At 44.3% G+C, this 26408-nt stretch overlaps 1 protein-coding gene and 1 long non-coding RNA gene across 4 annotated transcripts; both read right to left on the bottom strand.

The window, feature by feature from the left end:
* Positions 1-146: 146 nt before the first annotated feature.
* LOC306915394 lies at positions 147-1145 on the bottom strand. Of its 3 annotated transcripts, none has more exons than XR_013788805.1 (3): positions 1060-1145; positions 742-884; positions 147-659 (listed from the first exon to the last, which is right to left on the bottom strand). It is a non-coding gene; the product is annotated as an uncharacterized lncRNA (long non-coding RNA). The 3 variants fall into 3 exon arrangements; XR_013788807.1 differs by having other exon boundaries at positions 962-1139; XR_013788806.1 differs by having other exon boundaries at positions 742-1139.
* Positions 1146-11409: 10264 nt separating this feature from the next.
* Positions 11410-12414, bottom strand: LOC306915385 (nuclear migration protein nudC-like; the record flags this gene model as incomplete). Its single annotated transcript, XM_079492716.1, has 1 exon — positions 11410-12414. One exon carries the CDS (start codon positions 12412-12414, stop codon positions 11410-11412), a length of 1005 nt encoding a protein of 334 aa, XP_079348842.1.
* Positions 12415-26408: the final 13994 nt, after the last annotated feature.

Here is a 26408-nt window from a genome sequence, read left to right as displayed (position 1 = left end):
TTATGTAGCATGGCGGTATAAATGCGACTACGCCACCTAGGGAATTGCGCCCTAGGAAATAGTTATAAATCTAATTAACCACCTGAATACACATGATATAACTCCTCACACAGTTCGTTGTACATTTTAAATAAGGCAGAAACGGGTTTACAAAAGTACAAAGCTTTATTCACTTATAGGCCTATACAAAAGTTAAGAATGTGTCATCATAACATTTCAGAGATAACAGTCATCGATAGTTTAAAATACAGTGGTTCAACACTAATTGTACTCTAAAAGGATCAGTACTGAGGGTTACCAGCTAACCCGTCCAGGGCAGTGGTACCCCCAAGCCACAGCACACAGTAAAATAATCAAATTGGCACACAAAAGGAAAAGGGGATACCACCACCACTGGAGCGGGCGTCGGCTGGTCCCGAGCTGGGGCCTCAGCACCAAACTAGACAAGGAGAATACACTGAATTAGTGAAGTCCAGATATAATACAGTAAAATACAGTTCTTTGGATCAGGCTATACGTGACCGGGGGTTTCACGCAACAAGGCAACATAAGTTTGGTTTGATAATATTAGTCTGAAAAACCCAAAGTAGAGGCTGTTGGTCAGTAGTAAGGTCATATCCAAGCAAAGGCAAGACAGCAACATGGTTCCTCTTCCTAGTCTGGAATACAAGGAGCTGTGTTAGCCTACCATTTAATAATAATTAACCAGGTACAAGAACCAGAAAACAGACAGTAACCTACCACTCATTCCAGTGCAAAATGCACGGTTAGTGCCCATGGACACACTTTGAGCGGTGCAGTCACGACTCGCAGGGGGGTAGAGAAGTACTCACAGGGGGGTAGAGAAGTACTCTTGTGGAGAGACGTACAGTTGCACACAGGGACTAAACAAGAGGAAACAACCATAAGTTGTGACCATAGCATGATATTCACTGGAGCCACTCGCTAAACAAAAGGACACATGCGCTGAAGCATAGTGTACACACAAAGCTGAAACCCAAACGGGCCAGCATTGTCCAAGGAACCTGGTCGGTATAGGACAGAACATGACGCACACACCGTGGACAAGTGTGGCATAGCTGAAGCCCAACAGGCCAGCTCTGTTTGTGAGACCCAGGTCTCTGGAGACACACAACAAACTGAGGCGACACCTAACACAGGCAGCCAGTGAGCTGCTTAAATAGTGCAGGCAATCAGCCCACTGATTAGTGAGAGGAGGATGGGCTATGGGCAGAGTGGGAGCAACGCCCATCCTGCTACACTTACAACAGCAACAGAGAAAGTGTGAGAGAGCGAGAGATATTAACATATCTCTCGCTCTCTCACACTTTCTCTCTATCACTGCACTAACTCTCACTCAATGAAGGCACACAGTCACAGTCACGCGCGCGCGCGCACACACACACACACACACACACACACACACACACACACACACACACACACACACACACACACACACACACACACACACACACACACACACACACACACATACACACACAGTGAGAGTGACGGAAGACAGACAGGGGGTCTGTAGGCCTAAATATAACTGTCAGTGTTGATGTTGTCATTGTTACCTGAACAGACCACCTTCAGTCAGAAAGTGGTTTGCTGTGATAAAGTTCTTCGACCCAGAAAAAAAGGGAGATGAAAACGTCCATACAGGTTGATATATGGAGAACCAGAACTCCATTCTGTTGAAACAGCAGAGCCACAGTCCTGCTGTTTACCTGTTTAAACAGTAGGCCTACTAATACACTAGGCGGCCCGCGGGCCATTTGCGGCCCGCGGAGCGCCCCCTTGTGGCCCCTGGAAGAATTTAAAACAAAAAAAAATGTTTTTGTTTCGTTTTGGAGGGTGTCCCAGATATAAATGGCATTAAATGGGGGTCAGTAGCCTATGCATGTGAAACTGGGCACCCCCTCAAGGACCACTGGTGGTCCCCGGACCACTGGTTGAGAACAATTTTTGAGTGCTGTAAACCACTCCAACAACTGGCTTTGTACCCGTGTACCCGTGTTCGTACCAAAAAAATTAGCATGGTTACTATGGTCACTGACATTACGTCAGACCACAGCTGATCAGGCTATGTAAGACCGTGCACCACTCAGTTCACACGGGTGTGATTTTTAATTAATTAATGAAAAAATTAAAAACCCAATTTTCCGCGCGTGCAGACTCGGCCCCCTGCAGCCTGGTTCCCTAGTCAAAATATGGCCCTTGAGGACAATTAATTGGGTAACCCTGCATTACATGGTTCCTCCCACCACCCTGAGAGACAAGAGTAGTACAAAGTAAAATTGCTTCCGTTGTAAAATCATAATCCAAACCGAGTGTATATATTTTTCCAACAGCCTTTTCAGGTGAGCTGGTGTTTCTATTTGAGTTTGAAGTTCTACAGTCCAGCAGAACAGACTGTATCTTCTTTACACTGGAACTCTGTGGTCCAGATTTGAGCCTGCACTTCTTCACAGAGAACTTCTCCAATGGAACCTCACAGCCAAGCTGCCTACAGACCACCTCTGCATCCTGCTGGTCAAAGTCCTCTTCACTGAGACCTATGAATGATTAGCCTTCATCTCCACTGTCTCTGCCTGAACATGAACTGGACCAACCTCACAGACTCTGGAGGAGAGAGAGAGAGAGAGAGAGAGAGAGAGAGAGAGAGAGAGATTTGTTTTTACCCGTCTGTCCGTTTCCATTGTATATCCATGGAGATCTCTGTATCTCTCAGTCCTTGTCCCTTTTATACCCATATATGGGCATACCCCCTTTTGTGCGTATCCCACTGATTTGTTTGCTGATACCATGACAGATTGAGGTTAGACAACACACTGCATATTTGGCTGTAGCTCCATTGGGCACTCCTTATATGGTTATGGCTGAGTTATGGTTACACAAGCATGGCGATGTGGTCCGTCCACCGGCCAGGCTATAGCCAGGTTAGTTGGAGGCCAGTCACTGATGTCAGAACTGTGGCAGTGTCTTCAGTATCTGCCCATAAAATCAGCTCGCACGGCAGAAACATTGATCAGTGAAAGAAATAATCAGCTTAATAATAAGCAGCTTTAGAGCAGAGATCTGAAGGGGAAATCTCTTCCATCCCAGAGTGTCCAGAATGCCTTCATCTGCCGTCATGTTAATGCTCCTCCTCTACGGTGTTGCAGCGTCCATGTCTCTTCCAGTCCAGACAATGGAGACTGTGACTGGCCGGTATGGACAGACCATCACGGTGCCGTGTCCTTATCGCATTCCACCGGGGTACAGTCTGGAAATGCTGACATGGTACAAAAAGGAAGGCCTTAATGAAATAACGCTGTTGACAAAAGACCCCGACCGGCCTGAAGATATATTTCAAATGCCACGAATTAACATCTCCAGCGACTCCAGCCTCCTGATCAGCCAAGGAAATCTGAAGGACCAGGGCAAATACACCTGCACACTATTCTTGTCTAGTATTACCAACAACACATTCCAGGAATATCCCAGCTATGTGGTCGTCTACAAGAAGCCAGCTCTCCCTGTCATCGTCAACAAAGCGGAGTTCCTGCAGGGAGGCGTGCTGATGAGGTTGGGAACGTGCGTGGCGAGGGACGCCTATCCCGCGGCCGATATCACGTGGCAGAAGAACGGCCGGCCATTGGTGTCTGATGGGATGCACATCGTCGTCACGTCCACCGTGGCGAAAAACTCCTCCACCGGTCTGGTCACCACATCATCAATTCTCCAGTACAATGCCACCATGCAGGACGTCAACGCACGTTTCAACTGCCTATCCAGCCATGAGCTGGGGACAGAGGAGTCCGAGCCCAGCTCTGTGGCGGTCTACAAAATGCCAGCGCTCCCCGTCATCATCAACAAAGCAGAGTTCCTGGAGGTAAGCTTACTAACGCAGTTGGGAACGTGCGTGGCGAGGGACGGCCACCCTGCAGCCAACATCACGTGGCAGAAGAACGGCCAGCCGTTGGTGTACGATGGGATGCACGTCGTCGTCACGTCCACCGTGGTGGAAGACTCCTCCACCGGACTGTCCACTACATCTTCAATTCTCCAGTACAATTCCACCAAGCAAGACGTCAACGCACGTTTCAACTGCCTGTCTACCCACAAGCTGGGCACAGAGGAGTCCGAGCCGTTGACCATTCCCGTCCACTACCCGACAGAGAGGCTGAGTCTAACGGTGTTGACCCCCGAAGGTCCCATCACAGAAGGGGATGATGTGACTTTAAAGTGCCGTGCGGACGGAAACCCTCCTCCCAGCAGCTACAACTTCCACCTTAAGAACCAGACGGTTCTGGTTGAGAACTGTGACAGTTACACCTTGACGGCCATCACACGAGACAGCGCCGGCGAGTACAAGTGTTCGCTGGTCTATGACGAGACAATCGAGGCTTCACTTAGCATTGCTGTGAGCTACTTGGACCTGAGCCTGAGCCCCACAGGGAAGGTGGTGAAGTTGGTCAGCGAGCCCCTGGCGGTGAAGATGGAGGTGAGCGCTTCAGGTAACAACGCCAAAGTGTCCTGGACCAAGGACGGCAAGAAGATGGAGGCGGCGCCCGAGTTTGGGAAGCTGAGCTACACCGACGCCGGCAGCTACACGTGTGAGGTCTTCTCGGCCGGCTTGACACGTCGCCAGTCCTTTGATCTGGTGGTGGAAGGCTCACCCGTGATCACCAATCTGACCCAGGATGGTGCCCACCCCAACAGCATCCAGCTGGCCTGCGAGGCTCAGGGAGTGCCCCGACCCGTCTTCGAGTGGAACGTCAGCACCACGGAGGACGAGAGCTCTTACAACGAGAGGGACGGCAAGGCCACCAAAAAAGTCACCGTGGTCCCCAACGGACAGTCCATGTACGTGACCTGCAGTGTGAGCAACAGGCTGGGAAAGGACGCCAGAACCATTGTGGTGTCCTCAGTTGGTACCAGCTGGCCGAAGCTGGTGATCACCTGTGTGTTGATGGTGCTGGTCCTGGTGGCATTGGCCGGTAGCATGGCCTACCGGAGAAGACGGCGAGGATCATGGACACCGGTCCAAATGGACCCTAAAGGAAAACTTTAGTTTTTTTCAACCAAGGTTCATGTTTTAGGTTTTTTTTTTTATTATATTAGTTTTTATTAGTTTTTTTATAGACATGACATACAGGACATACATAACAATGAGACATACACCAGACTAGACAATGTATAAAACGAGTGGCAAACCTATCGTGATAAGATAACGGGCTATGAACACAACAATCATAAGACATCAACAAGAGTACAGCAGCAGGGCATACAGAACATAATCAACAAGAGAGCACAGCAACAGGGCAAACAGGCCAGCGGTTACACAGCAGAGTCAAGGTGAGTTGTAATAGGGCCCCATATATATTCAAATGTTGCTATGCTATCTTGGCCGTTGCATCGCAACCTCTCCAAATGTATCAATGATATAAATTCATTGAGCCATTTAGAGAAACAGGGCACAATGGGTGTCTTCCATTCAGTTAATATAATTCGTTTGGCTACTAGTGTACCGAGCATCAGCGTCTGCTGTGTAGTGTATGGCAGCGCGAGGGAGGCATCAGAGCAGCCGAAGAGGGCAGCTAGAACATCAGGAACAATGTTAATACGGTATACTGTTGAGTACCATGCAAAAATATTTTTCCAGAAATAGATAATCTTTGGACAGGACCAGAATGTGTGGCCCAGAGTGCCCTTGGAGATGTTGCATCTACCACATATGTCAGAAACAGCTGAGTACATTTTGTTCATTTTGACTTTTGAGTAATGTAGTCTATGGATGACTTTAAACTGGATGAGTTGTAATCTAGAGTTGACTGAACCAGAATGGATCCTCCTTAACCCCTCGCTCCATATCTCATCTGACAGCTCCAGGCCAATATCCTCCTCCCAGGCAGCCTTTATATGGTTTGTTGATGGAATAGATAGTTTGGAGAATAGTGAGACAAATTTTGAGACAAGTTGTTTGGAGTTGGGATGTTGTTTCAATAACATGTTTTAGGTTGTTATTAGAGAAAGATGAGTGTTAATTTTTTTTTCATTTGCTGCTTTCTTTCGTTTTAGCGATTTTTGCTATTTTTGACAGGGGGACGTGGGGGCATTCGAACATGGGGCTAAATATGTATTTTTTTACACAATTTTATAGCAATGTAATGCTATAACATTGCTATAAAATTGTGTAAAGAAATACATATTTAGCCCCATGTTCGAATGCCCCCCTGTCAAAAATAGCAAAAATCGCTAAAACGAAAGAAAGCAGCAAATGAAAAGAAATTAACACTCATGTTATACTTTCTCTAATAAAAATCACACCCGTGTGAACTGAGTGGTGTAAGGTTTTATATAGCATGATCAGCTGTGGTCTGACGTAATGTCTGACGTAATGAAATCACACCCGGATGTGATTTCACAACTGGCTTTTTTTGTGCAGAAAAAATGAGCATGGTTGCTACAGTCATCCAGTTCACCCGGGTGTGATTTAATTACGGCAGAAATTATTTTGAACATAGCAACCATGCTCATTTTTTTCTGCACACAAAAGCCAGTTGTAGGAGTGGTTTACACCACTCAAATTCTTTAAATATCCTTCCGAGATCCCAGCAGCTCCCACCGTAGACAACAACCCGAATGTACAGCGTCAGAGTTCTGTGGTTTCAGAGGACTTCTTTACAGACTGTACAGCTGAAGAGTTCTGTGGTTTCAGAGGACTTCTTTACAGACTGTACAGCTGAAGAGTTCTGTGGTTTCAGAGGACTTATTTGCAGAATGTACAGCTGAAGAGTTCTGTGGTTTCAGAGGACTTATTTGCAGAATGTACAGCTGAAGAGTTCTGTGGTTTCAGAGGACTTCTTTACAGAATGTACAGCTGAAGAGTTCTGTGGTTTCAGAGGACTTCTTTACAGAATGTACAGCTGAAGAGTTCTGTGGTTTCAGAGGACTTCTTTACAGAATGTAGAGCTGAAGAGTTCTGTGGTTTCAGAGGACTTCTTTACAGAATGTAGAGCTGAAGAGTTCTGTGGTTTCAGAGGACTGCTTTACAGAATGTAGAGCTGAAGAGTTCTGTGGTTTCAGAGGACTTCTTTGGCTGGACAGCTGCTCACCCATCGCCTGGTGGGGAGTTGATGTGGTCAAAGGGATAGTTCAGAATTTTTTAACTTAAGCTGTATGAAATACTTTGCAACTGTATTAATTGATTGCCCGAGTCCCGTGGTGGGAGTTCTGCTCTGGTTTTGCTGAAATATGAAGTAGTTCTGGTCATTTTGAGGGGGGCACAGGGGGTCACCGGTCACACATTAAAAATAAATTAATACACAAAACTAGCATCATTTGTATTGTTGACCTATTTCTACCATAGTGCAACTTTCGTTCATTTTTGTCCCCGCTATCACATGTAACTATGTTTTTTGTGTCCATATCACTACGCTCAAAAAATAGTTCCATGTGAGAGAGGTCAAAGTTGAACGAAAGTTGCGCTAATATTTTAGAAATAGGTCAACAATACAAATGACGCTAGTTCTGTGGATTAATTTACTTTTAATACGTGGCCCCCTGTGCCCCCCACAAAATGACCGGAACTACTTAATATTCACCAAAACCAGAGCAGAACTCCCACCACGGGACTCGGGCAATCAATTAATACAGTTGCAACCACTATATTAATGGCAAGTATTAAATACAACTTAAAGGACCACTTCACCACTTTTCAACCTATCTTCATATAATAGGTCCTCACTAATAATCATGAAACAATAGCGCATTTTTTTTCTACTTGGTCTGTGTCTCATAGGAGGGCTGTGGGCAGTTCAGAAACCGTCTTCCAGTGACATCATCGATGGGGAATACAAGCTGATAGAAACTGCAGGCTTTTTAGTCCTGAAAAGTTGCAATGCAAAAATGGAAGCCATCGTTCTCACGATAATGAAAATCTAAACATTTTTGTAAATAAATCTTGTTTAAAAACAAATCTGCCTAATGATGATGTCACTGGAAGACGGTTTCTAAACTCTCCACAGTGAGACACAGACTGAGTAGAAAAAAATCGTGCCATTTTATCATGATTATTAGTGAGGACCTATTATATGAAGACAGGTTGAAAAGTGGTGAAGTGGTCCTTTAAGTTAAAAAAATGTGAACTATCCCTTTTAAGGCAGTATATGTACTGTCATTCCTGATAACTCTAATCAATTTGCATTTTTAAATCGGTAATTGTACCCGTTCCACCTCATTTATAAGATGTAAAATCCAAAGGAAATTCTAACATGGTGTCTAAATGTTTGTTGTTGTTTTTTTAATCCGAAGGAAATTCTAACATGTGGAATGTCTAAATGTTTTTTCTGTTTTTCGAGTGGTGTAAACCACTCCTACAACTGGCTTTGTTAGTCTGTCTGCTATATAAGACCTTACACCACTCAGTTCACACGGGTGTGATTTTTTTTTAAACTGCTACATCGTAGATTCTACGGTATAGCGGTGGAAGTCTCTATTGTCCATCACTGCTACATCGTAGATTCTACGGTATAGCAGTGGAAGTCTCTATTGTCCATCACTGCTATACCGTAGATTCTACGGTATAGCAGTGGAAGTCTCTATTGTCCATCACTGCAACATCGTAGATTCTACGGTATAGCAGTGGAAGTCTCTATTGTCCACCACTGCTACATCGTAGATTCTACGGTATAGCAGTGGAAGTCTCTATTGTCCACCACTGCTACATCGTAGATTCTACGGTATAGCGGTGGAAGTCTCTATTGTCCATCACTGCTACATGGTAGATTCTACGGTATAGCAGTGGAAGTCTCTATTGTCCATCACTGCTACATCGTAGATTCTACGGTATAGCGGTGGAAGTCTCTATTGTCCATCACTGCTATATCGTAGATTCTACGGTATAGCAGTGGAAGTCTCTATTGTCCACCACTGCTACATCGTAGATTCTACGGTATAGCAGTGGAAGTCTCTATTGTCCATCACTGCAACATCGTAGATTCTACGGTATAGCAGTGGAAGTCTCTATTGTCCATCACTGCTACATCGTAGATTCTACGGTATAGCAGTGGAAGTCTCTATTGTCCATCACTGCTATATCGTAGATTCTACGGTATAGCAGTGGAAGTCTCTATTGTCCATCACTGCTATATCGTAGATTCTACGGTATAGCGGTGGAAGTCTCTATTGTCCATCACTGCTACATCGTAGATTCTACGGTATAGCGGTGGAAGTCTCTATTGTCCATCACTGCTACATCGTAGATTCTACGGTATAGCAGTGGAAGTCTCTATTGTCCATCACTGCTACATAGATTCTACGGTATAGCAGTGGAAGTCTCTATTGTCCATCACTGCTACATCGTAGATTCTACGGTATAGCGGTGGAAGTCTCTATTGTCCATCACTGCTACACCGTAGATTCTACGGTATAGCAGTGGAAGTCTCTATTGTCCACCACTGCTACATCGTAGATTCTACGGTATAGCGGTGGAAGTCTCTATTGTCCATCACTGCTACACCGTAGATTCTACGGTATAGCAGTGGAAGTCTCTATTGTCCACCACTGCTACATCGTAGATTCTACGGTATAGCAGTGGAAGTCTCTATTGTCCATCACTGCTACATCATAGATTCTACGGTATAGCAGTGGAAGTCTCTATTGTCCACCACTGCTATACCGTAGATTCTACGGTATAGCGGTGGAAGTCTCTATTGTCCATCACTGCTATACCGTAGATTCTACGGTATAGCAGTGGAAGTCTCTATTGTCCACCACTGCTATACCGTAGATTCTACGGTATAGCGGTGGAAGTCTCTATTGTCCATCACTGCTATACCGTAGATTCTACGGTATAGCAGTGGAAGTCTCTATTGTCCATCACTGCTATACCGTAGATTCTACGGTATAGCAGTGGAAGTCTCTATTGTCCATCACTGCTACATCGTAGATTCTACGGTATAGCGGTGGCAGTCTCTATTGTCCATCACTGCTACATAGATTCTACGGTATAGCAGTGGAAGTCTCTATTGTCCATCACTGCTACATCGTAGATTCTACGGTATAGCAGTGGAAGTCTCTATTGTCCATCACTGCTATACCGTAGATTCTACGGTATAGCAGTGGAAGTCTCTATTGTCCATCACTGCTACATCGTATATTCTACGGTATAGCGGTGGCGGACAATAGAGACTTCCGAAAATAAATAGATTATCTTAAGCAAGCCATCCAGACTCCTGGTGGATCTTGACCAAAAAAAATTTTGATGTAAAAAATAAGAACTGCAAAAAGAAAAAAAGAAAAAAGAAAGGAAGAAAAAAATTGTATTAGCCTACCCTTTATTAAATTAGTATATGAATTTGAATTAAATATTTTATGGCTGGCTTAGTTCCCCTCTTAAATATCTTTGGAAATCTTTATGGGGAAAATTAATGGGCTTTTCTTCTGTGCACCGAATGGTCTATGTCCACAGTCTGTAATGGGTCCCCACATTCGCAGTGGGCACTGTCTGTGAGACCCTATTTCTGCATGCACCAAAACCTCCGACACCTGTCCTCAAGCGGTTGAGGGTTGTCCACTTGCGGGGCAGGTGGACAACCTGCGGGGCAGGTGCTGGCTGGCCGGGAACACATGTGGGTTCCTTGATGTAGTGGTGAAGCCTGGATGGTTCTGCTGCCTTCCACTGGGCCCTCCATCTCGCCTTCATCCAGGATGCCTTGGAGGTGTCGGCTGGTGTTGTGCGGAGCAGTTCCTGGGCCTGTGTGGCAAAAGGGCGCCGAGACTTGAGGCGCGTACGCTGTCGTGTCTCCGTGACGACCTTGTGGAGGAGGTGTCGCCACTGCCCTATATATACAATGGCATCGGTACTTTAGTATGTGGCCTAATAATATATAGGCCATATACAAAGCCAACAGACAGCATTGACAAAGCTATGACTTGATTTGGATCCCACACACAAATCCAATTTATTTAAAATATTTCAAATAACGTAAAGATAATGTGGGGAGGCACATTCAAAGACAAAATAGTCCTCTTCATATTCTCTAAATTTGAGAAGGTTGTCGAAGCGAAACCTGTGAGAAAAACGTGAAGTCTAATCTGCATTGGTTCCCAAATTCAGCTGAGACCCGAAAGATACATTTGGTGTCTCGCTGGGACCCAGAGTTACAGAGAAAGCATTATGAATTAACCACATAATAGCAGATCTACAAGCTCACAATACGTTGCGATTGTGACTGGAGCTTTTTTTTGGGGGGGGGAATTATTTATCCTCCAGCGCTCCTGCTCCGTCCCCAACATCACGGTGGTCAGCCTGGTCATCATGGACACCTTTTAATGGATAGTTGCTTGTTTGGTTTGCTTTGTTTGGTTTAAATGCCAGCACTCCCAGCACTGCCACTAGTGAGATTAAATTACCTCTCAGCTGTATTTGGCTTTAGAGAAATCCATCTCTGGGTGCTGAGCCATGAACTTTTTAAGAATGTCTTGTTTCTTCTGCTCTGTAGAGGTGGGTTGGCCCATAGACTTCTGCCTCTGGTCGTACATCATTTTCTCGACCATACCTCGAGTCTCTCCGTCTAGGTCCGAGAGCTTTGAGTTCTCGGGACAGAGCTTCATGGTGTTGATTTCTGGATCTGTGGTAACCATCTTGTTCCACCACACCATTGTATTGACCTTCTCCAGGTGAACAGTCACAATCTTACCACTCTCTATGGCCCAGGAGCTTTCCTCTACCTTCACCTCATTACAGAGCTGTCCGTCGATGATCGGAGGATGTCCCTTCAGGCCAATCTTCAGGGATCGCCGCTGGATGTCGACCACCACATCCTTCGCTTTGATACGGAACGTCACATGATAGGGCACCACCAGGTCAACTTCAGATAAGCTCTGTGTCCACGTATAGTTGGGAAGGTCAGCTCCATTACCAGCATTAGACTTCATCTTATCTTCATCCTTCTCATCGTCCTCTCCCTCTGAATTAGACCCCATGTCTGCTTTCTCCTCTTCACACGAGCTTTCATTCGTGTTCACAGGCCCTTTTGTCCCCTCTTGTTGATTTCTCTGGGTGATTTTAGTTTTACGTTGGTCTGCTTTCTCATCAGTCAATTCACAAATCTGGGGACCATCTTTATTTTTCTTCTTCCTCTCTTCCTCTGCAATCTTTGCAGCTGCTCTCCCGGCCTTCTCTTCCATGTCCGCCTGTCTGTCCTGTTTGACTCTGTTGGCATTCAACGCCAGTGTGCTGTGGTGAGTGAATGCCTCTTTCACAAGCTTTTCGGGGGCGCCATGTTCCCCACCTGTGAAGAAATCGGTTTTGCGCCGGAGGAAGCTGAAAAATGCATTAACCATCTCCTGTACGCCTCCTTCGTGTTGTTGTGCCATAGCAAGCAGTATCCCGTCATACTTCTCGTCCCCATCAGCCATAATGATGAGTATTATTGATGAATATGATAAAAATGGGTCAAATGTGAAAGTGATCGGAAACAAAATGACTCGGATGAAACAATGTGAAATGAGTCACACTTTTTAACTGCACTTCCTGGTAACCAATGCGGAATTAGTTTTCTGACCAAGGAAGACCGTATGAAGGCAGAAAGTTACTTGGTATGCGGTTTGTGAACGATGTCATAACATCATGACATATCAATGCATGCACCCATAATAGAATGCCCTCCAAGTACTCAAGACACTGCACTAATCAAGCTATAATAATAATTTACATTTTGATAATTGTGTTATGGCCACACAAATCGGTATCGTGTAGCATGCATGGCAACAGTTTGTGTTGTGTGTGGTCAGACCAGATCTCTGGCCTATATACGGTGCATACATTATGTACACTTCCTTCAGGTTCTACCAACTCATAGTGTCCTAAGAGGTTAGGTCAGACACAGAGAAGATAGACAAGGATAGACAGGATAGACAGAGATATACGAGAGAGAGAGGGGAAGAGAGAGAACACACAAAGGCCCCACACTTTTCCACATCACAGTCATGTTTAGCAGCAGCTTTGACGATGAACCACCTCTCCTGGAAGGAGTGAGGTCCCAGTCTTACCAGACTAATAAGGTATTCCCTTGTTCTGAGTGTACATATGCCTTCACGTCTCAGATCTACCTCCATAAACACATGACGAGGTACCACAATGACACCTACTGCCAAATGCTGAGGAATGGACAGATCCCCTGTCGGCGAATCGTCAGCTCTGTAACCTGCCAGAAACTAGGAGACACGGACAAAACAAGGCTGTACCGTTGTCAACAACTTACCATGACTTTAACTCATCCAGGAGAGGTAAAGACACACCAACTGACTTACTCAGGAAGGACGAGCCGCATTTGTAAACAGTGTGACAAGAGTTTAATCCGATTAAGTAACCTGGACAAACCCCAGCGTCTCCACGCTGGACAGAAACCTCACCACTGCAAACAGTGTGAGAAGAGTTTCAGCGTGTTGGCTCACCTCAAGAGGCACCAGCGTATTCACACCGGAGAGAAACCTTACTACTGTAAAGAGTGTGACAAGAGTTTCAATGAGCTAGGCCACCTCAAGAGGCACCAGCGCATCCACACTGGGGAGAAACCGTACCACTGTAAAGAGTGTGACAAGAGATTCAATGTGTTGGACAACCTGAAGACTCACCAGCATACCCACACGGGAGAGAAACCATACAACTGTAAACAGTGTGACAAGAGCTTCACGGAGTTATGTAGTCTTAAGAGGCACCAGCGTATCCACACTGGAGAGAAGCCTTACTACTGTAAGCAGTGTGACAAGGCTTTCAATTATTTAGGTAACCTGCGGAAACACCAGCGTCAGACACACTGGAAAACCTGACAAGAGCTTCAGTGGATTATGTAACCGCAAGCACGGGAGCAGCGCATGTTCGCCAACCTTAATGCATGTTCGCCAACCTTAATGCATGTTCGCCAACCAGAAGGGCCTATAGGTCCTTCATTTTATTTGTATGTTTTTGTCAAATACTGCAGTTCTGGCTAGCTCTGGTCCATAGCTCTAATGCATTGCATTTAGAGCTATGTTACTCTCAACTTCCGCCGCTCGCATGAATGCAGACCAGCCTCTCCTCTTTAGCGTTAATAAAAAGAACGTTTTTGCTACTCACCAAAACAAAGGCGGGTTGTGTCATTAGAAAGCCTACTTTCCTTAGTGGGAGCACTCTGAGCCCCCCACCACACGTATAAACTGTACTTTTTGGCCAAAAGGGGATTTTGTTTCCACCGGGAAAAAAAGACTTTTAGTTACTCCACTGCGCCTTCTACCGATATTGCCCAGAGAAATCCCTTTCTGGCCAAAAAGTACAGTTCATACGTGTGGTGGGGGGCTCAGAGTGCGTCCACTAAGGACAGTAGGCTTTCTAATGACACAACCCGCCTTTGTTTTGGTGAGTAGCAAAAACGTTCTTTTTATTTACGCTAAAGAGGAGAGGCTGGTCTGCATTCATGCGAGCGGCGGAAGTTGAGAGTAACATAGCTCTAAATGCAACGCATTAGAGCTATGGACCAGAGCTAAGTTCTGGCTTAACCGTGCAGTCGGTTTTCACGAAACTTGGAAATATGGTAGAGGGCCATGCCAAACGTATAGTGCCTGGTCCGGAAATATGGTAGAGGGCCATGCCAAACGTATAGTGCCTGGTCCAGTTCCCTGGTCCGTATAGTGCCTGGTCCGGTTCCCTGCCAGGAAGGCCTCTGCTCAGGGACGTGCAGAGAGTGTTAGAGAGGCAAGGGCAGAAATCCCGTAAGAGGACACTTTTGGACAAAAATAGCGAAAATAGCAGATCTACAAGCTCACAACGCGTCGCACTGCCTCTTTCATATTTCCAAGTTTCGTGAAAACCGACGGTTAAGCCAGAACTTAGCTCTGGTCCATAGCTCTAATGCGTTGCATTTAGAGCTATGTTACTCTCAACTTCCGCCGCTCGCATGAATGCAGACCAGCCTCTCCTCTTTAGCGTAAATAAAAAGAACGTTTTTGCTATACTCACCAAAACAAAGGCCGGTTGTGTCATTAGAAAGCCTACTTTCCTTAGTGGACGCACTCTGAGCTCCCCACCACACGTATAAACTGTACTTTTTGGCCAGAAAGGGATTTCTCTGGGCAAAATAGCGAAAATAGCAGATCTACAAGCTCACAACGCGTCGCACTGCGACGCGTTGAGAGCTTGTAGATCAGCTATTTTCGGGGCGCAACCCAGCACTCTTTAGCTAGTGGAGATGCGGTGTACGACATGGATTTCTAAACATATTTTTTCAACGCAAAATACTGTGTTCAAGTTCAGGAGACTTCGGGGGGAAAAAAGCAATTCTCCTGAATGGTGCTTCCGGCATGGCAAGGAAAGGAGTGGCATTTGTATTTCTTTCACCATAGTAAATGTTGTTTTACAGATGGGTAAAAGGGCAGGGGCTGAAGGCCCCTTTGATGTCTATGTGTGCACGTCCCTGCCTCTGCTGCATACGGGTATACATTCCACTGCCGTGCGAGGGGTCCTGCAGCTTTACCACTTCGCTAATCACCGAAACAAAGCCTGTTTTGTGTTGGTGAAAGTCTAGATATTCTCCAGGCTGGGAAACCTCTCAGCACCTTATTTAGAGTGCCCTCTACAGATCTGGTCAACATAAATTACCAATTGACCAGATCTGTATCGTATCGATTATATTTTGTGACTGTAAAAAAATAAATCACACCCGTGTGAACTGAGTGGTGTAAGGTCTTATATAGACTGATCAGCTGTGGTCTGATGTAATGTCTGACGTAATGAAATCACACCCGTGTGAACTGGGTGACCATAGCAACCATGCTCATTTTTTGAGCACAGACAGACTAACAAAGCCAGTTGTAGGAGTGGTTTACACCACTCAAAAATCTGAATGTCACCTCCAAAATATATAACTGTGAGACACGCCAGGAATGTTGATGAGGACTGCTTTAATAATGATTTAATTGCCATTAACCCAGATAGATTCCAGGTAATTCATTCTGGATGCATGGAACCCTTATTTCCACTCAGAGGTCTCAAGTGTAGTATAGACAGACATGCACCCTTCAAAACAATTAAATTGGGCAGTATTATGCGTGTCTTAAGTACCAGGTCTTATTACTTAACTTAAGACCTGGAGGCGTGATCAAGGCCATTTGGCTATTCTGAGTGGCCAAACAGCATTGACCACGCCTCCAGGTCTTAAGTTAAGTCATAAGACCTGGTACTTAAGACACGCATAATACTGTTAGAGTTCAAGGAAGTCTAACCTGGATCAGCGCACACCTTATCAACCTCTACAAATAAAGGGAAGCCTGGCTCAAACATCAAATCATCAAAGATCCGTGTTGACTGAGAAAATTACAACTGAGGAATTTATGCAAAACCAAAACAAGGAAACATCGGACTACTATAAAAACAGCTTCAGATTTGAGAGAACTCATCACGTCTGCATCTCCATCAGCCGGGGTGCATGCCTGGTGGAGGGGAAAGGAACTGGTTGGAATAACATGTTCCTTCCACGCGCTACTTCCAACCGGGCCACTACCCCCTGTCAGGTGAAAATAAGCGGCTTGGACTCCTCATGCAGTGAAGGAAGTATGAGGTAGCTCTCCCCAGGTTGTCAGAGGAAGTGTAGTGCCCATGTACTTCATTCGACTGTGGCTCAAGAGGTAGAGCAGGTCGTCCAATGATCCATGGGTCGGCGGTTCGAATCCCGGCTCCTCCTGGCTACATGTCGAAGTGTCCTTGGGCAAGACACTGAACCCAAAATTGCTCCCGATGTGCTGGTTGGTACCTTGCATGGCTTCCGCCGCAATCGGTGTATGAATGTGTGTGTGAATGGGTGAATGTAATGCACAATCTATGTAAAGCGCCTTGGATAAAGGCGCTATATAAATGCACCATTTACCATTTACCATTTATTCGATAATTGACACTGGGTGAAAAATGGGGTTACAAAATCGTGAGATAAAAAAACAAAAACACAGTCTCCTCACGCATTAGGACAGCATCAGTCACCAGAACCAAGGAGTTACAATGGGTTTGTATAGGATGGGGGCGTGGCCTGATACAATTAAGATTGCTATATGAATGCTCAAAACAGTGGTTATAAATCATCTCAAACATTTAAAAGTAGTAAGTGTATATTCAAAATGCAAAAAAATTAGCTATGATGCAGTACAAAATAGGGCTTCAGTGGTTAATCAGATTAACCAATTAATTTGATTACAAACATCTACTAGAATTCTTTCACATCTCACATTGATTCCTTGATGTATTATAAACAAAGTAAAGTTAGGGATTGCTGTAGACTATTTCTGTAACAATGGTTCTTCAACATAACGTTTATAGCGTTGGAAATCCTTTATTACCTTTTAAATGGTGTCCCATGGTAAGGAACGTGTATTTGTGGGATGAGCAGACTGTTCTCTGACAAGCCTAGCTTTCACATAATGTATGAACACTTTCTAATTATTATAAAAAACAACCATAGCGAAACTCCGAGCAGAGGACTAAAGACACCAGTAGCCCTACAGTATAGACAATTGTATGTTTTTTCCATGTATTAATAGTGCATGTTATGAATTGGTGTGATGTATTTGTGTTTCCAAAATGTCAGTTGTTTTATTTGTTTTCTCATGCCCCCCATGTAAAGCCCATTTTAGTATTCATATAGACACTGAAGACACTTTATATAGGCACTTGTTTATCTGTTGGATTTGGATATTAAGTAGCCTTTGATTTTAAAAAAGAACATAATGAAGTGACATGATTCCGGTAGTGTCTCAGTCCCGCAGTCGCTTCTCACCTTTAAGGCGTCTTACTGGTTGTCTACTATGTGCTTTGTAGGTCCTTTAAGGCGTCTTACTGGTTGTCTACTATGTGCTTTAAGGCGTCTTACTGGTTGTCTACTATGTGCTTTAAGGCGTCTTACTGGTTGTCTACTATGTGCTTTAAGGCGTCTTACTGGTTGTCTACTATGTGCTTTAAGGCGTCTTACTGGTTGTCTACTATGTGCTTTAAGGCGTCTTACTGGTTGTCTACTATGTGCTTTAAGGCGTCTTACTGGTTGTCTACTATGTGCTTTAAGGCGTCTTACTGGTTGTCTACTATGTGCTTTAAGGTGTCTTACTGGTTGTCTACTATGTGCTTTAAGGCGTCTTACTGGTTGTCTACTATGTGCTTTAAGGCGTCTTACTGGTTGTCTACTATGTGCTTTAAGGCGTCTTACTGGTTGTCTACTATGTGCTTTAAGGCGTCTTACTGGTTGTCTACTATGTGCTTTAAGGCGTCTTACTGGTTGTCTACTATGTGCTTTAAGGCGTCTTACTGGTTGTCTACTATGTGCTTTAAGGCGTCTTACTGGTTGTCTACTATGTGCTTTGTAGGTCCTTTAAGGCGTCTTACTGGTTGTCTACTATGTGCTTTGTAGGTCCTTTAAGGCGTCTTACTGGTTGTCTACTATGTGCTTTAAGGCGTCTTACTGGTTGTCTACTATGTGCTTTAAGGCGTCTTACTGGTTGTCTACTATGTGCTTTAAGGCGTCTTACTGGTTGTCTACTATGTGCTTTAAGGCGTCTTACTGGTTGTCTACTATGTGCTTTAAGGCGTCTTACTGGTTGTCTACTATGTGCTTTAAGGCGTCTTACTGGTTGTCTACTATGCTTTAAGGCGTCTTACTGGTTGTCTACTATGTGCTTTAAGGCGTCTTACTGGTTGTCTACTATGTGCTTTAAGGCGTCTTACTGGTTGTCTACTATGTGCTTTAAGGCGTCTTACTGGTTGTCTACTATGTGCTTTAAGGCGTCTTACTGGTTGTCTACTATGTGCTTTAAGGCGTCTTACTGGTTGTCTACTATGTGCTTTAAGGCGTCTTACTGGTTGTCTACTATGTGCTTTAAGGCGTCTTACTGGTTGTCTACTATGTGCTTTAAGGCGTCTTACTGGTTGTCTACTATGTGCTTTAAGGCGTCTTACTGGTTGTCTACTATGTGCTTTAAGGCGTCTTACTGGTTGTCTACTATGTGCTTTAAGGTGTCTTACTGGTTGTCTACTATGTGCTTTAAGGCGTCTTACTGGTTGTCTACTATGTGCTTTAAGGCGTCTTACTGGTTGTCTACTATGTGCTTTAAGGCGTCTTACTGGTTGTCTACTATGTGCTTTAAGGCGTCTTACTGGTTGTCTACTATGTGCTTTAAGGCGTCTTACTGGTTGTCTACTATGTGCTTTAAGGCGTCTTACTGGTTGTCTACTATGTGCGTTAAGGCGTCTTACTGGTTGTCTACTATGTGCTTTAAGGCGTCTTACTGGTTGTCTACTATGTGCTTTAAGGCGTCTTACTGGTTGTCTACTATGTGCTTTAAGGTGTCTTACTGGTTGTCTACTATGTGCTTTAAGGCGTCTTACTGGTTGTCTACTATGTGCTTTAAGGTGTCTTACTGGTTGTCTACTATGTGCTTTAAGGCGTCTTACTGGTTGTCTACTATGTGCTTTAAGGCGTCTTACTGGTTGTCTACTATGTGCTTTAAGGTGTCTTACTGGTTGTCTACTATGTGCTTTAAGGCGTCTTACTGGTTGTCTACTATGTGCTTTAAGGCATCTTACTGGTTGTCTACTACACCTTTAAGGCGTCTTACTGGTTGTCTACTATGTGCTTTAAGGCGTCTTACTGGTTGTCTACTATGTGCTTTAAGGTGTCTTACTGGTTGTCTACTATGTGCTTTAAGGTGTCTTACTGGTTGTCTACTATGTGCTTTAAGGTGTCTTACTGGTTGTCTACTATGTGCTTTAAGGCGTCTTACTGGTTGTCTACTATGTGCTTTAAGGCGTCTTACTGGTTGTCTACTATGTGCTTTAAGGTGTCTTACTGGTTGTCTACTATGTGCTTTAAGGCGTCTTACTGGTTGTCTACTATGTGCTTTAAGGCGTCTTACTGGTTGTCTACTATGTGCTTTAAGGCGTCTTACTGGTTGTCTACTATGTGCTTTAAGGTGTCTTACTGGTTGTCTACTATGTGCTTTAAGGTGTCTTACTGGTTGTCTACTATGTGCTTTGTAGGTCCTTTAAGGCGTCTTACTGGTTGTCTACTATGTGCTTTAAGGCGTCTTACTGGTTGTCTACTATGTGCTTTAAGGCGTCTTACTGGTTGTCTACTACACCTTTAAGGTGTCTTACTGGTTGTCTACTATGTGCTTTAAGGCGTCTTACTGGTTGTCTACTATGTGCTTTAAGGCGTCTTACTGGTTGTCTACTATGTGCTTTAAGGCGTCTTACTGGTTGTCTACTATGTGCTTTAAGGCGTCTTACTGGTTGTCTACTATGTGCTTTAAGGCGTCTTACTGGTTGTCTACTATGTGCTTTAAGGCGTCTTACTGGTTGTCTACTATGTGCTTTAAGGCGTCTTACTGGTTGTCTACTATGTGCGTTAAGGCGTCTTACTGGTTGTCTACTATGTGCTTTAAGGCGTCTTACTGGTTGTCTACTATGTGCTTTAAGGCGTCTTACTGGTTGTCTACTATGTGCTTTAAGGTGTCTTACTGGTTGTCTACTATGTGCTTTAAGGCGTCTTACTGGTTGTCTACTATGTGCTTTAAGGTGTCTTACTGGTTGTCTACTATGTGCTTTAAGGCGTCTTACTGGTTGTCTACTATGTGCTTTAAGGCGTCTTACTGGTTGTCTACTATGTGCTTTAAGGTGTCTTACTGGTTGTCTACTATGTGCTTTAAGGCGTCTTACTGGTTGTCTACTATGTGCTTTAAGGCATCTTACTGGTTGTCTACTACACCTTTAAGGCGTCTTACTGGTTGTCTACTATGTGCTTTAAGGCGTCTTACTGGTTGTCTACTATGTGCTTTAAGGTGTCTTACTGGTTGTCTACTATGTGCTTTAAGGTGTCTTACTGGTTGTCTACTATGTGCTTTAAGGTGTCTTACTGGTTGTCTACTATGTGCTTTAAGGCGTCTTACTGGTTGTCTACTATGTGCTTTAAGGCGTCTTACTGGTTGTCTACTATGTGCTTTAAGGTGTCTTACTGGTTGTCTACTATGTGCTTTAAGGCGTCTTACTGGTTGTCTACTATGTGCTTTAAGGCGTCTTACTGGTTGTCTACTATGTGCTTTAAGGCGTCTTACTGGTTGTCTACTATGTGCTTTAAGGTGTCTTACTGGTTGTCTACTATGTGCTTTAAGGTGTCTTACTGGTTGTCTACTATGTGCTTTGTAGGTCCTTTAAGGCGTCTTACTGGTTGTCTACTATGTGCTTTAAGGCGTCTTACTGGTTGTCTACTATGTGCTTTAAGGCGTCTTACTGGTTGTCTACTACACCTTTAAGGTGTCTTACTGGTTGTCTACTATGTGCTTTAAGGCGTCTTACTGGTTGTCTACTATGTGCTTTAAGGCGTCTTACTGGTTGTCTACTATGTGCTTTAAGGCGTCTTACTGGTTGTCTACTATGTGCTTTAAGGCGTCTTACTGGTTGTCTACTATGTGCTTTAAGGCGTCTTACTGGTTGTCTACTATGTGCTTTAAGGCGTCTTACTGGTTGTCTACTATGTGCTTTAAGGCGTCTTACTGGTTGTCTACTATGTGCTTTAAGGCGTCTTACTGGTTGTCTACTATGTGCTTTAAGGCGTCTTACTGGTTGTCTACTATGTGCTTTAAGGCGTCTTACTGGTTGTCTACTATGTGCTTTAAGGCGTCTTACTGGTTGTCTACTATGTGCTTTAAGACGTCTTACTGGTTGTCTACTATGTGCTTTAAGGTGTCTTACTGGTTGTCTACTACACCTTTAAGGTGTCTTACTGGTTGTCTACTATGTGCTTTAAGGCGTCTTACTGGTTGTCTACTATGTGCTTTAAGGCGTCTTACTGGTTGTCTACTATGTGCTTTAAGGCGTCTTACTGGTTGTCTACTATGTGCTTTAAGGTGTCTTACTGGTTGTCTACTACACCTTTAAGGTGTCTTACTGGTTGTCTACTATGTGCTTTAAGGCGTCTTACTGGTTGTCTACTATGTGCTTTAAGGCGTCTTACTGGTTGTCTACTATGTGCTTTAAGGCGTCTTACTGGTTGTCTACTATGTGCTTTAAGGCGTCTTACTGGTTGTCTACTATGTGCTTTAAGGCGTCTTACTGGTTGTCTACTACACCTTTAAGGCGTCTTACTGGTTGTCTACTATGTGCTTTAAGGTGTCTTACTGGTTGTCTACTACACCTTTAAGGTGTCTTACTGGTTGTCTACTATGTGCTTTAAGGCGTCTTACTGGTTGTCTACTATGTGCTTTAAGGCGTCTTACTGGTTGTCTACTATGTGCTTTAAGGCGTCTTACTGGTTGTCTACTATGTGCTTTAAGGCGTCTTACTGGTTGTCTACTACACCTTTAAGGCGTCTTACTGGATGTCTATGTGCTTTGTGTCTTCTGAGTACTGAACCCCCCCGTCTTTAATGTCTCAGCCAGTTGTGCCCATTTTGCACATTAAATAATGTTTTATTTATTATATGTACCTTTTATATTGGCAAAAAGACTTTCAAAGTCATGTATACACTTTATGACATTTTCTGTTGATGAATATGTAATTCGATTTGCACTTTTGGGTTTTAACTGGCTGGATGTTGTTTGTATCGACACGGACAGGAGAGGGTGTCACATCTACGGACATAAATGTGACACTTACAAGTGTCACACTAAGCATACAACACTGACAAAGGCTGTTGTTGTGCTGTCTGCTTGCACCATGCCATACCTACGATGAAACAATAAAGTGCCTTAAAGGACAGTTCCGTCAGTGCTGGTATTCTCTGGTTTAAAAGTGACTTTCCCGACCATGCACCAAGGACTATTAAATGAGGACAGGAAGCGAAGACCGTACGGTGGACTCCATGTTGCTCCCTGGAAGGAAAGAAACATGCGCAATTGAGACCAAGGAAGCTATATAGCCCACTGCGCATGTTTCTTTCCTTCCAGGGAGAAACATGGAGTCCACCGTACGGCCTTCGCTTCCTAACCTTATTTAATTAACCTTACCATGCACCCGGTAAAATGATCAAAGAGATTGAGATGAATTAGAGTCGTGCGTGCTCTGACAATGTCAAACATGTTCACTACTGACTTGTTTTTGAGCTTCCTACCAAACGTTCCCCCCAAGGTATACTGTAGCATGGACTTTTTGTTTTAGGCTATTTATTTAACAAAACACTTGGTTATTACAATAATTGAAAAAAAGTAATCAATACAATATACACTAACTGGAAGTATTTCATGAGCTTTGAATATCATGTCCTTAACACTCACATGTTATCGCACAATAATCGCACACATTTCTTTTTTACCGACAGCAGCTGTAGTCCTTGTCTAATATCTATCAGTCCCTCCTGGTACACACAACATCATGCACTGACCCCTTTCTTCATGCTGAGGAAGGCTTTGACAGTGAAACGCTGTTACCTATTTAAAAAGTATATACAATAGCATATGCATAGAACTTGTTGTGTGACCTGCAAAGTAATATAGGTGTGTAGACTCTATGGATTGTTATAAAAGCCAATGGGTGCTGAGCTACTTCAGTGGGTGGGGCTATCAAATGAGAAATGAATGTAATGTCAATGTGGCCTGCGTGGCGGCCGCATGTCCTGGGTCCTTTCTCAAGGGTCCTCCAGTCGTCCTTTAATCAATAGTTTCAGTCCTATATTTTTTGACTGATTTGTGGTGTAATCACTGCCATCAGCATAGATGTATCAAGTCAGACTTGGGCGACGTCAAGGACTGTCTAAGGAGGACGAGAGGCGAAGACCGTACGGGCGACGCCATGTTGCTCCATGGTGCTCCATGTTGCTCCATGGTGCTCCATGGAAGGAAAGAAACATGCGCAGTTGAGACCAAGGAAGCTGAACGCGGAAGTGTTGGCTGCATATAGCCCATTGCACGTTTCTTTCCTTCCATGGAGCACCATGGAGCAACATGCACGTCGCCCGTACGGTCTTCGCGTCTCGTCCTCTTTAGACGTCCTCTTTGGGCGGCTGTGGCTCAGGAGGTAGAGCAGGTCGTCCAATGATCCCTGGGTCGGCGGTTCGAATCCCGGCTCCTCCTGTCCACGTGTCGAAGTGTCCTTGGGCAAGACACTGAACCCTACATTGCCTCCAATGAGTCGGTCGGTGTGAGCTCGCCACCATTGATGTGGGAAGTGAGGACGCTGGCGTCGACTGTTCGCCGCTTCACCTCCCAATGTATGAATGAATGAACCATTGTAAAGCGCTTTGAGCACTTGGAAATGCGCTATAATAATGCAATTCATTATTATTATTAGACAGTCCTTGGGCGACGTCACCCACCAGGTGATCCACCTCAAACACATGGACTCCTGTTGCTTCAGAACCTCCTTGGAGATCAACCTCTTCATACTGGTTGGAATTCTGTGTCTACTCTGGATCCATCTCTTCATACTGGTGCTAATCTTCTTCTTCACTGGGTCCAGCAGCTTCAGCATCAGAACCAGCAACGTTATAATAAACTATCTCAACGTTCTCTCGTCTGACGTTATAATAAACCAGCTCAACGTTCTCCGCTCCTGATCTTTGCCCTCTGGTGGCCTGGAGAAACACAGCAGCATACAACTTACAGCATACAAATGTACTGGATCGGTTCATGTTCTCTTCAACAAAACACAGTGTAACTAGGCTACTTCATTTACATTCCATGACTTCTACATTTACATTCCAGTCTTGTATTACATTATATAAAGATCAATAATTACCTTCCAGACATAATAGATGACAAAGATCATCACCATCGCCAGCATTATGGCTTTGATAACTTTGATGAGGTTAGACTTCAGATGAAAAGCTGTGAGAGAACACAATCAAGAATCAAGCAAGTAAGTAATTGGTTATATTATCTGTGCTTCTTTGATTGAGATTCACATTGTGATTTGAAAAGTTACTTTCATTGAGGTTACCTGTGACAGTGAGAGAGAGGATCTCGCTCTCAGAGGAGAAGTTGTGGTTGAAAACATTGATGTGATAAACACAGCTGTAATTGCCTTGGTGGGCAAACAGGAAGTCGGCAGAGTGATCGACAGCTGGCTGGGTGTCGTTCTCTTGGTGGGCGTGGTTCTCTGCAGGAAACAGGAAGTGGGCAGAGTGATTGACAGCTGGCTGGGTGTAGGTGCGTGTTGTGTTGAGTCCAGTGAAGGTGAGCTGGAAGGAGCCGCCCGGGTACTGTGGCTGGATGGAGCAGCTGACGGTGAAGTTGGAACCCTCCATCACCTGCTGCTGGCCCTCGGAAACCCCCTTTAGGGAACCCTCCATCACCTGCTGCTGGCCCTCGGAAACCCCCTTTAGGGAACCCTTCATCACCTGCTGCTGGCCCTCGGAAACCCCCTTTAGGGAGGGGAAGAGCCTGATGATTGGCTTAAACAGCAGCTCTGTTAAAAAGAAAGACAGAGGTGATTGGCTGAAACAGCAGATATGTAAGCAGAGCATAGCCAATGAGATTAAAGCAGGGTTAGATATCAAACGTATATAGAGCACAGAAGTCCTGACGTCACTCGCTCATCCCTTAGTTCCCAGAAATATTTTCTCTATGGAGATTAACATTGGGGGCAGTATTATGCGTGTCTTAAGTACCAGGTCTTATTACTTAACTTGGACGCATTGTGGTCCAAAAATAAACAAACTGATATTGTCAGGGAGGTGGCTCAGTATCGTTTACAGTCACTCACATTTGTCTGTTTCTGGCGAAAACTAATTTGGTGGCAGTAACATTAGCGATTTATCGCCGTCTCTTGATTCTTCATATCCATGAGTGAAACCGCCAGGGTCATTTATTTTGTATTTTTTAACACAGTTCTTATTTGAACTGGGCTATGGGAATTCACCTCAATTCAGAATGGGGGGGGGGGGGGGGGACGCAAACCAGGTAGAACAGGGTAGGATGTGTAAATTACGTCAGACGTCGGTGCTCTATACTATAGGAAGAAATAACAAAATGTCTGAGCTACTACAGAAAGGCTGTTTGGGAAATGGATATATTGCTCTTTTGAGCTTGTTTACATTGTTAGATCACATGACCTCAAGTCCAAGTTCTTCTCAAACTAGAAATACATGTTCCAGATATGCTGTAAACACTAACACATGTATTCTAACCTCTCTAAACACACTACAACCACCACCACTGTTATATTATATTAATATACTATACCATGCTGCTTGTTCAAAATAATGTTTTCTTTACTAAAGTTATGAACTGTAGCTTTACATTAATTTAGAATTGATAAATGTTCTCTGGTTCTCTGTTTTCGACAGACAGACAGACAGACAGACAGACAGACAGACAGACATGCAGAACTTGACTGACTGACTGACTGACTGACTGACTGACTGACTGACTGACTGACTGACTGACTGACTGGCTTACTTTATTTTGTCCAA

The sequence above is a fragment of the Electrona antarctica genome (genome assembly GCF_951216825.1).
Source record: "Electrona antarctica genome assembly, chromosome: 2".
NCBI classification, from domain to species: domain Eukaryota; kingdom Metazoa; phylum Chordata; class Actinopteri; order Myctophiformes; family Myctophidae; genus Electrona; species Electrona antarctica.
Note: the sequence above shows the minus strand (reverse complement) of the source record. Positions and strands in the feature narration are given on the sequence as shown.